The 13,472-nt window shown below is 35.5% G+C and overlaps 1 protein-coding gene across 14 annotated transcripts; it reads right to left on the bottom strand.

The window, feature by feature from the left end:
- Nucleotides 1–344: 344 nt before the first annotated feature.
- On the bottom strand, nt 345–12,852 carry LOC107927128 (rab3 GTPase-activating protein catalytic subunit). Of its 14 annotated transcripts, none has more exons than XM_041090423.1 (23): nt 12,541–12,852; nt 12,347–12,390; nt 12,209–12,272; nt 11,944–12,052; nt 11,773–11,840; nt 11,549–11,646; nt 11,112–11,283; nt 10,565–10,793; nt 10,276–10,402; nt 10,014–10,120; nt 9,818–9,910; nt 9,220–9,348; nt 8,976–9,109; nt 5,711–5,878; nt 5,491–5,573; nt 4,603–4,786; nt 4,421–4,492; nt 3,578–3,617; nt 2,565–2,839; nt 2,001–2,178; nt 1,708–1,919; nt 599–865; nt 345–510 (listed from the first exon to the last, which is right to left on the bottom strand). In XM_041090423.1, the coding sequence occupies exons 1-23, from the start codon at nt 12,598–12,600 to the stop codon at nt 466–468; spliced, it is 2,958 nt and encodes a 985-aa protein (XP_040946357.1). In that variant the 5' UTR covers nt 12,601–12,852; the 3' UTR covers nt 345–465. The 14 variants fall into 14 exon arrangements, with proteins under 14 accessions (XP_040946357.1, XP_040946359.1, XP_040946361.1 ...); XM_041090425.1 differs by having other exon boundaries at nt 3,578–3,602; XM_041090427.1 differs by having other exon boundaries at nt 5,789–5,878.
- Nucleotides 12,853–13,472: the final 620 nt, after the last annotated feature.

The following is a 13,472-nucleotide window of genomic DNA, read 5'->3' as shown; positions in this document are numbered from 1 at the left end:
AGCTGGGTTTGATTAACATCTACACTCCAACTTGAGGGGGAGTGTTGGAATCCCTATAATTAAGGATAGAAATCTGATGGTATTGGAATCCCTATAATTAAGGATAGAAATCTGTTGTGATCTCTTGTAAATAGAAACTAATCTCAGTTACTGATTCTTAGGAAATTAGGATATCAATTACTGATTCTTAGGGATTAGGATTTATTTCCTTTAAAATGATTATTTTTCTCTTTATAAAGCTGTAAACTAAAGCAGTAGCAATATAACAGAATTTTTCCTCTGAGTGTTTTTACATTTTTTAACTATATGGACTAAATATTAAACTTCATCGGAAGTATAAGGACTGACAGCAAATTTTTCCCTTTTATTTCATCTAAATTCTAGAGATGCACTGCCTATACAAACGTATGTATACCTTCCAAAGCAAAAGAAATAGCCTACTATGCCAGGCAATATATCCTATGGTCAGTGACATTCAATTGCTAACATTCTAAGGGGTGAAAGTAGACCCTAACGAAACAAAAACAATAGATCAATTTATAGTATATATATTATTTGAAAAGGAATTTTAATCATATGAGATAATAGAAAGTGCTACCCGAAGATCATTCGAGGTTCCGCATGTATACATCCGATATGTTTCTGTATCCTGTTGATAATCCCTGGGGCTGCTGCTTGCGTAGTGATTGTCACTGGCATTATCGTGCATTGAGAAGATGATCTCCCTGAGGATTGGTTCATGGCCGTTCAGATGATTGCCCATGCTTAAAACTTTTCTCCATGACTGATTAGCAGTTGGTGGCGTGAACATATTTGACACAACTTGTCTCTCATTCTGACTTAGTTGCAGCTTCATGTCAAATTCCTAAGCAACATAAATGTTTGCAGAGAATTTAAACTCAAGACAATTGCAGCGAAGTTTCTAAGGGGTGGGCAAATTTTAAATTAAGAAAAAGCAAACTGGAATTAAATTCAAGTTAATTCCAAATTCCAAACAGTATGTAGTAGAAAACTACTAAATTGCTGAATATTTGCGACTTTTTTCATCAGGTTAATTGCACCAGATGTCCCAAACTATAGTCCATATCCTAAATTAGTTCCCAAACTTTAAAGCATTCTAATTGATTCTTCAAAGTATCAATATCATATCAATTATATCATTTCGCCAACTTGGGTGTTAAACACTAGCTTGGATTTGATGTGAAACATATTTAAAGAAATTGGATCAAATTTTAAGTATGTAAGAACCTACCACTTAGACAGCTTGGATCTAGCATGTTAAAAAAAGCCCTCATAAATTTTAATGACACTGTTTCTTTACATATTACATCCAAACTGTCAATGTAGTAGGTACATATGTTTAAAATTTGATCAACATGTAACATTAGATCCAAGTTGGCATTTAACAGCCAAGCTGTCGACTAGATTGATAAAAGGATTGGCTTCATATGATACTGATACTTTGAGAATTCAATTAGAACATTTTAAAATCTAGGTCATAGTCTGGGGACATCAAGTAAAATGGACCCTTTTTCATTTCAATTTTATTCAAAAGCATGAAACTGAAATCAAAGGGACTTTCTAACAGAATAGTCCACTGAAATTAGTCCTTTTAGAACATTGATTCACTAATACCCATGAAAAAAAGAGGGATTAATCTGCTAGAATGCTAAAGCAGCGGAGATTCAGGGCATAGAGGCTATTTACCTTCTGAGTATCTACATCAGCTAAGCCAATTCCCATGGTTGGAAGGTAAAAGTTGTAGTAGTTACTGAAAATGGCTTCCGAGATTTGTGGCACTTGTCTAAATCTACGATGAAGGGAAGCTGCAAGTATTAACAACTTCTCGACATGTTCAAAGACAACACAAAGCCGTTGGAGGTCTTCAATAGTGTCACTGGTGTTAGATAATAGGTTCACTGCAACATTACAAAAGAACTTGAAATTTAAATGACCTCAATTTCAAAGAAGAATAAACTTCTTAGAATGATGAACAATACCTTGCAAAGGCCTTAACGTAGATGCCATAGTAAGGTACAGTTGGTCCATTTTCGTGTCCATCTCCTTCAAGCTTCCATAATTTGTTTGGTTTAGAGTGTCAGCTGACGCCCTGAATGCAGTACAGACCATTTGCTCAAGCAACTGATGGGGTTGCATAGTTTCCAGGTAATGAAGGATCTGCAGATTTAAGAAGCCATAAAAGGTAAAGCTGTAATCGTCAAAGAACTATTCAACCCCAGTTATAACCAAAATAAAAATATTTTTATCTTAGTTTACTATAAAATCTAAAATCAAATTCTTAATTTGAAATCATTTAAGAATGCCCAAGTAAATGAAACATTGGCACTAAATCCCTAAAATCACAGTTGGACAAGGTTAAATATAAATTCTCAAAATAAGCACAAAAACAATGGCATTTGAATAATAATGATCTGCCCTTGGGGGCTCCACCTCTATAGGCAAAAGATAGCTTGAATTCTTATAAAATCAATGGAGAAACCTTCTATGCAACAAGCAGAAATAAAGATGAGAAAAGATGTTCATTCTTCCATGTTCAACCTGACCTTCTCTCCTTCTCGGTTTGGATCCAGTAGTGGTTTCTGCTCAGAAGCTGGCAAAATAGGAGCCTCATCCCAAATCTTTCGCCAAAAGTTCCCACTTTCAGACATCCGCCGTGAAAGCCTTCCTTGAGGAGGCCAGTCAACATTCATACCCTCTGTAAGATCTGTGGATGGACCTTTTGCCTCACTTTCGTCATTCTCCCAATCTCTAGGTGAATACCACCGGATAAAATCTTCGAAAACAGCACCAGGATTTGCAGCTTTAAAAGCTGACATGTCTTTCAAAATACAAAGAATTATCAGTAAAGATGTGTAAACAAACATGGAGCAGATTACATTAAGGAAGTATTTGAAACTTAAACGTCAAACTTATTAGAGAAAGCTGAAATAAGGTCAAATTGAGAATAAAGAGACCATTTAACAGCTAATGCCATATAAGTCTGAACATTACTGTTTCTATCCTATTTACTTTCATACATAAATAACTTTAGCTAATTCAGAAGGCAATTGAAGAATCAATCTCCTTGGCAATTGATTGGATCAAAAACCTTTTTTTTTTATAAAAAAAATCCAAAATCTGATCACACTCAGTAAGTTACCTTTATATATATATATATATACAAAACACGTAGTAAACTACAAAACTGATGAATTGGGACTAAAAGTTCCACGTAGGAAAATAGCAACAACCAAACATACTCCCAGAAGGATTTCAAAATGCAGAGAGAGTTGGTCTTTTTTATCAGCCTTATCAGAACAACCTAAGACATAATTCAACATGCTTCTGCCTTTAAACATGACTACTTGTGCCAACAATTCAACAGTTTCTTTAGCTCCATGTCAAAAAGTTTTATTGCAGTTCAGTTTCCCAACTCCACATTAAATGCATGGTTCTATATGAAATGAATATAGTGATCGCTTGAAACCACATGTACTAGTGGCAATATCTGATGACTTACAGCATAACATAACAAAATCTACACTGAAGAGGAAGACCGCTTAACCATAGTAATTACCTGAAGATAATGTCTCTCTCTCCAACTGCGCAGAAAAGTTCTGTAATCAAATAGTAAACAACTACCTAAGCCACTAAATGATAAAATTATTCAAGGCAGCATGAAATACAACGAGTCCTATAACCTAATATCCATCACAATAAATGAAACATGGAAAGGATAAAGGTATAAAGGTAAACATATTGCAAACGCTGATAAGCAAAACAAATAAAATTCAAGATTCCAATAGCACCAAAAAAGCAAACCATAAAGCATCCATTAACCACTATATAATGAAGGGATTTATGCTATTAATTTGCTAGGTGAAGTGTTGCAAACGAAAGCCAACTTGTCAATTTTAAATATTTAGCACATGAAATAAACACCATTGGACCTTTGTTACTACAGTGTAAATTTAAGGAAGCTGCTAGTATCAATTTTGAGTGAATGTTATAGTGATCCACATTATTGCAAACCTTAGGTCACATTAAATCTTATTTGAGCTTGAGAGAAGTAATATGTTTGGAAATAAGCTAGAGGGAACACATCAAAGAAAATGTCCCTACTGAAACCAATTTGGATGCTCAACCTGGTAGTTTGTCAAGCATAATATCAACTTCTCCTTCCACTTAATTAGAATAGATGTTTTAGGGTCATAAACAACTAAGTCTAAACTGATCTCCAATGACTAAGTCTTTCAACCATTAAGAGGTATGTGAAACAAGATGGATGCCTTGACTAATTTCATGTGCAAAACATTAGACTCCAATGTGATATGATTAAGATTAATGGCTGGTCCGTTGCAACAAAAAGTTAGCAGAATGACACTCATAGAAAAATAACTTGCAAACACTTTAGGCTTACACATGAAAAACCAAAGGTCTCAATAGCATGGAGTCGTTCTTCATGCATGTCTTCTGTCATGAGTGGTGCACTCTGTGATGATTCAAAGAAAAAGACAACTGCTATGTCAATTATACCTAGTAGGATATTGTTCAGTGAGAAATTTACAATATATATCAGTAATTCACAGATATAAAAGAAACCTGCGTAAAAGGAGCATGCAAGCTCTGACACAATTTCAGAAGCTTCATAGATCCCACAGGACCAGCTGAACCTCTCCTAATAGAATCCAAAGTGCTTTTATCAGCAGAATGCACATCTTGAGCATTTGCACTGAACTTTGATTCAACTGTTTTAGATCCATTAAAACCTTCGGGAGTCAAGAGACTGCAAAAAACAATAATAATAAATAAAGGTTCTCATCATATTTTTATACAATTCTAGTCCAAAGTAAAGGATGCAGTAACATATTGCACACCTTTATTAATCATGAATTGATAGATCTATTCTCTCATTTTCATTGGATCTTTAAAAGTCTAGAATGACTTACTAATTAACATTCGAACTCAGGCCCCACAGCTAAATTCTAGCCATGTGATGAACCCAGCTCACTATCTGCTAGAATAAACGTAATGGACAAAGTTGAATTAAAGTGTAGTGAGCATCTCACCACAACATCATTTAAATGGACCACTTAGTTATGCAACAAGGTGCAAAAATTCATCATTGATATCATAGTTGCTAGCTCACTCATTCTTCCCAATCACAACTTTCAGTACTACAAAGCCAACTATTTCATAATTATGTAACCTACATTTTCAGAAGACAGTAAACCTTTTTCTTATTACATCACCTAAACTTTAAACCATATCTTATTATGGCTTATAAACAGTAGGTATCTCAATCTTACTAACTCTTTAGTAGGTGTCATCATAAGGATAAATTAAAATGGTTCTAGTAGAGGCCAAAAAAAAATTAATATCTCTGGAAAAGTAGCAAGAGAAAGAGCAGAGAATATAAGGATTTGGAAAAGCCGTTAAGGATGGCAACTTTTATAAAGAAACCAAAGAACTCTCACATGCTTAGTTCACCTGTCACGTTTCTCATCAAAGGCTTGACTCTGAGCATGAAAACTAGAAGACTCATCTCCAACTTTATTTACTTCCTGCATTTTCTGTCAAATGAAGACTTCAAGCGAAAGACAAGATAAAGAACTAAGTCCATAAGGGAACAAGTTGAATAGATATCATGAGAAAGAGAGGGTTGAAAGCAGAAGAAAATAAGGGCTAGGCCCCTTTTTGTGCCTTCTACCTCGCCTTGCTCACTATCAGTTACAAAAAGCACGGGAAGCAGTAGAGGAACCAAGACAAGACAAAAGGTGGCGATGACCTCCATATTTGCAGATGCATTATCTTTAGTTCCAATACAGTCTTCAAATTCTTCATTTAGTTCACGCTTCTTCCCAATGCATATTGCAAGCTGACCAGAAAAAAGACAAAGTTAAACGATTAATTGGCCATCATATTGCTTTAAGGAAAAAGAAACAGTGAAAATATTAAAAAGAACTGATTACAGAATAAGATAAGATGCTTCAGGCACTAGAGCCTATTAGAACCTGTTGTGATAGTAATCTTAGGGAATTATTGTGTCATGATTCTAGGGATTTACTTGCATAAAGTTAGGCGTATCATATATTAAACTTTCCTTCTTTGTAAATAGGTTATGTAACATAATGTACATATGCAAGAAATACATTTAGAATTAACCTCTCTTCCTTTCACTCTATTTGTCCTCTTCTTTTACCATTTTCTCAAGGCTATTACAGTCAAACAGTTAGGTGTAACAGCAGCCTCTTCTCACTTCTTCTTCTTCTCTCTCACTCAAATTTACATGGTATCAAAGCCAATAAAGTCTCACTACCCCTCCCATTGAAATACCCACCGTCCGTTGACCCTTCAGCCGAAAGCCAGTCACCAAAAAGCATGCGTGTGAGCCACAAACACCACCACCCTTTTTTTGCCCCTCCCACGTGATGACGAGTGAGCATGCATTAGACCTTCTCTGGCCACTGTTCGACACCGCGAGTCTTCCCTAAAGGTGGACACTCCTCTCCCGACCACAGTGGTGTTATTGACCTACTATTTCCACCCATTGGTATTTTTCCTTGACTCTCTTCAATATTGAGTCTATAAACCTTTATTCTCTTCACTGCCTAGTTCCCTTGAAATTACCACCGTCAAACTTCAAGGTAGCAGTAACTATGTGTCACGGGTGGCTTCGGTTGAACTCTGGTTTATGGGAGAAGGTTTCAAGGACCACTTGGAAAAAAGAAGCTAACTAGATCGATGAATAGGATAAAGATACCTGGGCTAGACTTGATGCTCAATTATGTAGTCTGTCATGGCATTCTCTTGAGCCAAAGCTGCTCATTTTGTTTCAATCTTGTAAAACATGTTACAAAGTGTGGGGCTAAGGCCAAGAATTTATACACTAATTATATTCAGCGAATTTATAAGATTGCCTCAGATCTTGTTAATCTCTAGCAGAATCAATAGGATATGTCAAGCTATTTGGGTCAGGTTGAAACCTTGAAAAGCAAGTTTAATGTTCTTATGCCTTTTTCTGAAAGTGTTACTGAACAAGAGTAGCAGCGGGACATTTTTTATGGTGCTTGCTTTGATAGGACTGCGAACTGACTTAGCTTCAGTCTGAGATCAAATCCTTGCTAGCCCAATCATTCCCACTCTTGATGATGTGACGGCTCGGTTACTTTGAATCTCCTCCAACCCAAACCAAGTTGAGGGAGAATCCTTTGTGCTAGCAACACAGAAAACTAGTCAACAAGGAGGTAATCGTAAAGGAAGAGGCACAGGATCTTGGCTTCATTGCACGTATTGTGATAAAAATAGCCATACACATGATACATGTTGGGCTCTTCATGGTCAACCCTCTCGTAATAATTGGCCCACTGCTCATGTGGCCCAAGCTCAAGGAGATGGGATTCTTCCTCTTCCCACTGCTAATACTCAAGGTGCCAAATCTGTCATGTTGTCTGGATTAGATTATGATGAGTATTTACAGTATCAGGCTTCGAGACAAAAATCATCAATCGTTACTTCAGTTGCTTAACCGGGTAATTCTTTTACTGATCTAACTCATCTTAGGAATGGGCACATTGGATAAAGACAAGGTGAAGGCATAATATGAGGGTGCTAATCGGTGATAACTCATAAGATTGTAAATTAGATGGGGGTTATGAGAAGAACAAATATCTTTTTAAGGGCAATAGGTTTGTCTGCTTGATTGAAGTGTTCAACCTTTTGTTGGTCTAACTTTGTCTTAGGAATAGACAAGTTCTTGACAACATAATGCAATCAAGGTAATCTTGTATCGGTTATGATGAAAGAACACTCATTGCAGGGGAGTTTCCAATTGTTGGAGAAGGCTCTGACACAGCAGAATACATATACATGCGAGGACATGTCAATAAAATAAAATTGGACAACGTCAAGACATGTTGGTCACACGATTTTTTTTCTTGGCATTTTTTTCTCCAATACAGAATTAACAATGAGCAAAAGCCTATATCCTAAGGAACTTAAATGCTTGAAATCCATAAAGGAAAAGAAGATGTAGAGAGAAATTACAAGAATAGAGAGTTAAATGCAGGAAAGAGTTATGCAAATGTGTTATGAGGACTGAGAATGAAAGAGAGTAGACAAAGAGGAAAACGATGAGACAAGTATGGAGGTTTCTCTTGTTGAGTAGTTTAGAATATGATGATTTAGAGCATTCTGGGTTTGGAATTTGAGCTATTTGGTCCTAATGGGTATTATAGGTTCATGCTTTTAAAATCAAAGCTTTTAAAAGAAATAGAAAGCTATTTTCATGCTAATATTTGATTTGAAAGCATCAATTTTATATTTTTAGTGTACATTATTCTATAAAAAATATTTTTTTATTATTGTGCATTGGTGTACCCGTTTGAAATTTTCAAGTAACTCATTTGTCACCATGTGTCATGTCATACCACACAGTGTCTCTGTGCTGTGCTTCTCAGTCTTTAGATCTAAGCTTAGACTACAGTATAGATCCTTAAATAACAGAACCGTTTGTACCCATTCAATGTAATTGAAGACTCTCAGGATTAAGAAAATCATTTTACCACAAAAAATGTTATGGCTGAACGGATTTGAACTAGAACGGTTAGCAGATAAGTTACAGCAGTGGTGATAATTCAGAAAATTGCTAAGGGTTCATGAGATAATTGCATGGCAAATACAGCTTTATTTGTATTCCTTTTCTCCTTCCAACTTTAATAAATTGAATTTAGGGCACAAGATCATAGAGTATGATGAAAAGCCTTAGAGTTAACAGTATAAAAGAATGTAAGCGAAAGGAATCAAAACAGGAAGGAGACAATAACTAATAAGCATCATCCAGCCAGAAAGAGAAGCCAATAATAAAAACTTGAAACAGTAAGGTCAGTTTTATTAAAAGTCCTTGATTTCCACCAATATTAACTGACTTCACAGGAACAAATTCAAAAGTTGTCCAAGTCATTAGAATTTATTACCATTTGTAGCTTCTGGTTGATCAAACAAGTTGCTAGGTCAATTGAACCATTGGCTGGAATTTTAGGCAATGGCTGTGACTCTTCCCAATGCCAGCGAATTTCTCGAACAAACTCTATCCAGAGCACAGAAATGGCTAAAGAGACAAGAACCATAACCATTATTCAGCAAAAAAAAAAATGCTTCAAGGTCAACTACAGATAAATTATCTCAAGACAACTTATCATGCATGATTTTCATACATACCACGTATGTTACAATTGCCAAACCATAGCGAGTGTAAACAAAACTGCGCAAAAAGAGACTCAACAGGTGCTCCTTTAATAGCTCGAGAACTCTTATGTTCATCTTTAGCAAAATCAGGTAACTGGGGATCTGTTATATGAAATTAGAAAGGAACAGCAGAACACTAAACAAGAAGTTCTCTGTTGAGTCATATGTCAAAACAGAAGATTAATACACAGAGCAAGATGTAAAGTTAAATAGTAAGGCCTAAAACTCAATGAAAAATCTTCTAAACAAGAAGCTACTTAAGCACATAAGCCAAACCAACTGAATCTGACACAGCTTCACACATACTCACCTTAACCTCTCATGACCAAAGAGAGAATTTTCCTTTCAGGACAAAAAGATATTTGTTTACTTTTAGTAAAAGATACTACAATGGAGATGGTAACTTAAGCAGCAAACCAGAGCAGTAAGCATCAAGACTTTAAATAAGAACATATAATATATGCGTGTGTGTGTGTGTGTGTGTAGACAGAGAGAGAGAAACTGGGAAAGCATTATAGAGATTCTCAGAGGCATAACACATCAAAGTGTTTAATAGAATGGTAAAAATTACCCTCAAGAAAGAGATCTTTAAGCACACGGTCAAGGACGGTAGGTGGCGGTATAACCATAGTAGACTCCAAATTGTCTGAACCAGGATTTTCAACTGCAAGAAATAAATGCAGCAGTTATAAAATTTAAAATAAATTTTCCATATCTCAATGGTCTCCATAATACATAAGCAGAGATTCAGATAAAGCCATCGAGACCTGACACAAAATCCTCTATAAATGGAGCTTCAAATGACATCTCCAATGCATTAACCAAAAGATGCAACTGGGAAGCAAATCCAATTCTGTCTCCTTTTGAACTATCACTTCATATAAAAATCAGTGTAATCAGATGTATCACGTAACAAAGATATAAAGAAATTAATGAAACAAAGGGACCATAAACATACAAAGGTATTTTCAGAAGGATCAATCCTAATAGTTCAGAATAAAAGGAGAATCCATGGCATAAACTCCTTACAGATTGGGGTACAAATTTGGAGCTAAGATCCACTTCTCAGCTTCGTGGGGTGAAGCATTTTCCATTTCAGCCATTTCCAAGGAGCTTTCAACCACCTTTTCTGACCAAGTGACCACTAAATCAAATCCTACATGCAGAGAATCCATCAAACATTGCCCGCCAGCAATTGAACAAAGAAAAAGCAGACCCTCAGAGCTTGCACCAGCTCAGAAAATTTGCAATTCCTCTAGGAGGCAAATGTCCATATCCGTTCTCCGAATAAAAAAAGTTATAACAAACATAAGCTTACCCATTACTGGATCTTCAGCGGAATACCACTCATTCCAAGGGCAATCATCATCCCAATGCTTCCTATTGGGATTATCACAGCCTGGACTTGTTTCAGATTTGGCACTTTCGGTATCAGCCTCTTGGATATCATCGTAATTGTCCTCATCATTTGGGAGTGTTTGATAGGTGAGTTTCATTAAAAGATGTACTCTGAAAAGATGCATTGAATGGTCTGACATGCAGTAAGCCTTCAAAAATAGATGATCAATTAGTACTACCTCTAAGGGTATAGTCAATGTGAATGCAAAAATATTACAAATCTGAAGCAAAACTTGCACAAACAATGGGAAAGGATACTTTGAGCATCATGATCAAGACCAACATTAAACAAAATTTCAGCTTTATCAATTGAGAAAATTAGCAAAATGCTAGTTTAGAAGATCTGATATCATCTTACTGTCAAGTAATAATAATAAACCCATGTTAAATATTAAAAACTAAACAAACCCTATAGTTCGTAAGCTTAGAAGAATCTGCAGGCTTTTAATAAAAAAAAATGAACTTACAAACTTAGAAACAAACAACTCATACAATCCTTCCAGATGCATGAACTTTATAGGAACCTGGCTACCAATACGATCTGCCTCAAACCGTCTCATAAAAATTGTTCCCATGTTTTGTATTCCAATAAAGGCTTTTCTTGAAGGGTCATGGACAGGGACAAAAGCTGGCCACAGACTGCAGTACCAAAATGTATACAAAAATTTCAGAATCTAAATTAATATTTAATGAAACAGATACACCTAGAGTAAAAGTATTAATTACAACACTAATATAAACTGTTTCTGACAACATTTATGAGGGAAAAATAATAAGCCAAAGTGTTAAAAGAATGTTTAAAAGTTAATAACACCATATGTTGCTACTGATAAAAACTAGAAGATCGAAGAGGATTCCATGCTATAATGTATTTCATGGCACCAATTACAGTCAGAATCCTAACCTTGAACAATTTGCTAAAGCAATTGAAACTGCACTTAGAAGCTTGGTTGCCTCTGGCGCATCAAGTACCACACCGCTGGCACTTTGAGGTGAAATCACCTGTTGATGGCACGTGTTAGTCCAAAGGTAAAGAAAGCATAGGATAGCATTATATAAATCTGAAAAATATTATTGTCAAGAAAACTATTGAAAAGAAGGAAGAGACAGCATGAGACACGAGCATACCAAGAATTCTTTTACTCCAAAGCAAAGCTGCAAATCATGCAAAGTGCAATTCCAGTGAGCAATTTTGCCTGTGCCAATCAAAACACAAGCAAAGAAACATAAGCTCAAAACACGATACTAAGATTGGTAAATCATTAAGAGATAATATCTTTTCTCCAAAAGTACCATTACCGCTGATTTCAAAGTAGTACTCCATGGAATAGATTTTTGCAGCATTTTTTAACTCAGATTTGACCTTATATATGTTATCAGATGAGTCCAGATGAACTGCTCCCTTTTCCTACATCAAAATTACAGATGAAGTCTGCTATTATTTAATGTGATCATGTCCTAGGAAATAGAACCTTAACCAGCATTCCTTATTCTTTTCTCTAGAACCCAAATAGCACAAACTATAAACATTTTGAATAAAACAAGTTTTTTGAAGCAGGCGTACCAGCAAACGCTTTGGACCATCAGCTAACCACTGCCGACAGGTAGCCTCTATTTCAGATATGAACCTAAAATTCGATAATCAGTAATATCACATTTATAAAGCAGGATGAAGTGTTGAAATTGTTATATTATCAAACACCTTTCCCATGAAGAAGCCAGAGTGAAATCATTGAAGTGTTCAATCTGCACAAATATCCAATATAAACTTTACCTTTTTTTACGAAGAAAAGGAATTAAAATCGCTTTCTAATTTTCTAGCCACGAAACTATGAACACTAAGGCAGGAAAAAACGAAAGCAGGAAAAAACGAAAGTGAAACTATGAATAACGCACTTCCTCTGCTTCCTCTCCTTCATCTTGCTCAGCTAGATTGGCTTTGCTTGAAGATGCCATGAAAGATCACCGCGTTTCTCAACTTGGTAAAAATAAACTTCAATTTTTTGCTTCGAATTGGCAATGGATACGGAAAATTCATCTAAGAATAACCGACATTTGAATCAAAAGAGAGTTTCGAATCTCAGTTCGAATTTGATTAACGGACATTGAAATAGAAAGTAAATCAAATGAAGGTAAATGGAGAGCGATGGTGAAATGGGGAGATCTGGTTTTCAAGAAAACGTATCCAAATTTTTTTATATTTTAACAAAAATATCATAATAACAGAAATTTCCCGAATTTTAGTTAAAATTTTACATTTGACACTCAACTTTGTCATCTCTACAAATTTGCTTATATATTCAGTTGGAGATTTAACTTCTATCCGATATACAAATTTTGACTTCTAAACCCTAAACCCTAGACAGTGAGTGTGGAAAAGTGTCAAGTAAAGTTGTACCGTTGACTCCACTATGGAGGCCGAATATGTGACTGCTTCTGAGGCCACAAAAAAGTAGTTTAGGTTTGGAATTTTCTTACTCATCTCAAAGTCATTCCGTTATGGAGAAAGCTATTACGTTGTATTACAATAACAATGCAGTAATAGCTAATACTAAGAAAGCAACAAGTCATAAACTAACAAAACACAATAGTTGGAAATATCACATTATCCTAGAGGTGCTAACTAACGAAATAGTGGATGTAGTCGCATTTGAAGACAACATTACGGATTCGTTTACAAAGGTTTTGGTGGTTAGGAGTTTTGAGAAACATGTAGAAGGTATGATAATGTGAAATATGACTCATCTACCTTACTAAAACATGTAAGAGATTATTAAGATCCAAAGCCCTAAGTGTAGTTGATTCATCATTTTTATTTATAATTTTTC

Source organism: Gossypium hirsutum, chromosome D03 (genome assembly GCF_007990345.1).
Source record: "Gossypium hirsutum isolate 1008001.06 chromosome D03, Gossypium_hirsutum_v2.1, whole genome shotgun sequence".
Classification (NCBI taxonomy): domain Eukaryota; kingdom Viridiplantae; phylum Streptophyta; class Magnoliopsida; order Malvales; family Malvaceae; genus Gossypium; species Gossypium hirsutum.
Note: the sequence above shows the minus strand (reverse complement) of the source record. Positions and strands in the feature narration are given on the sequence as shown.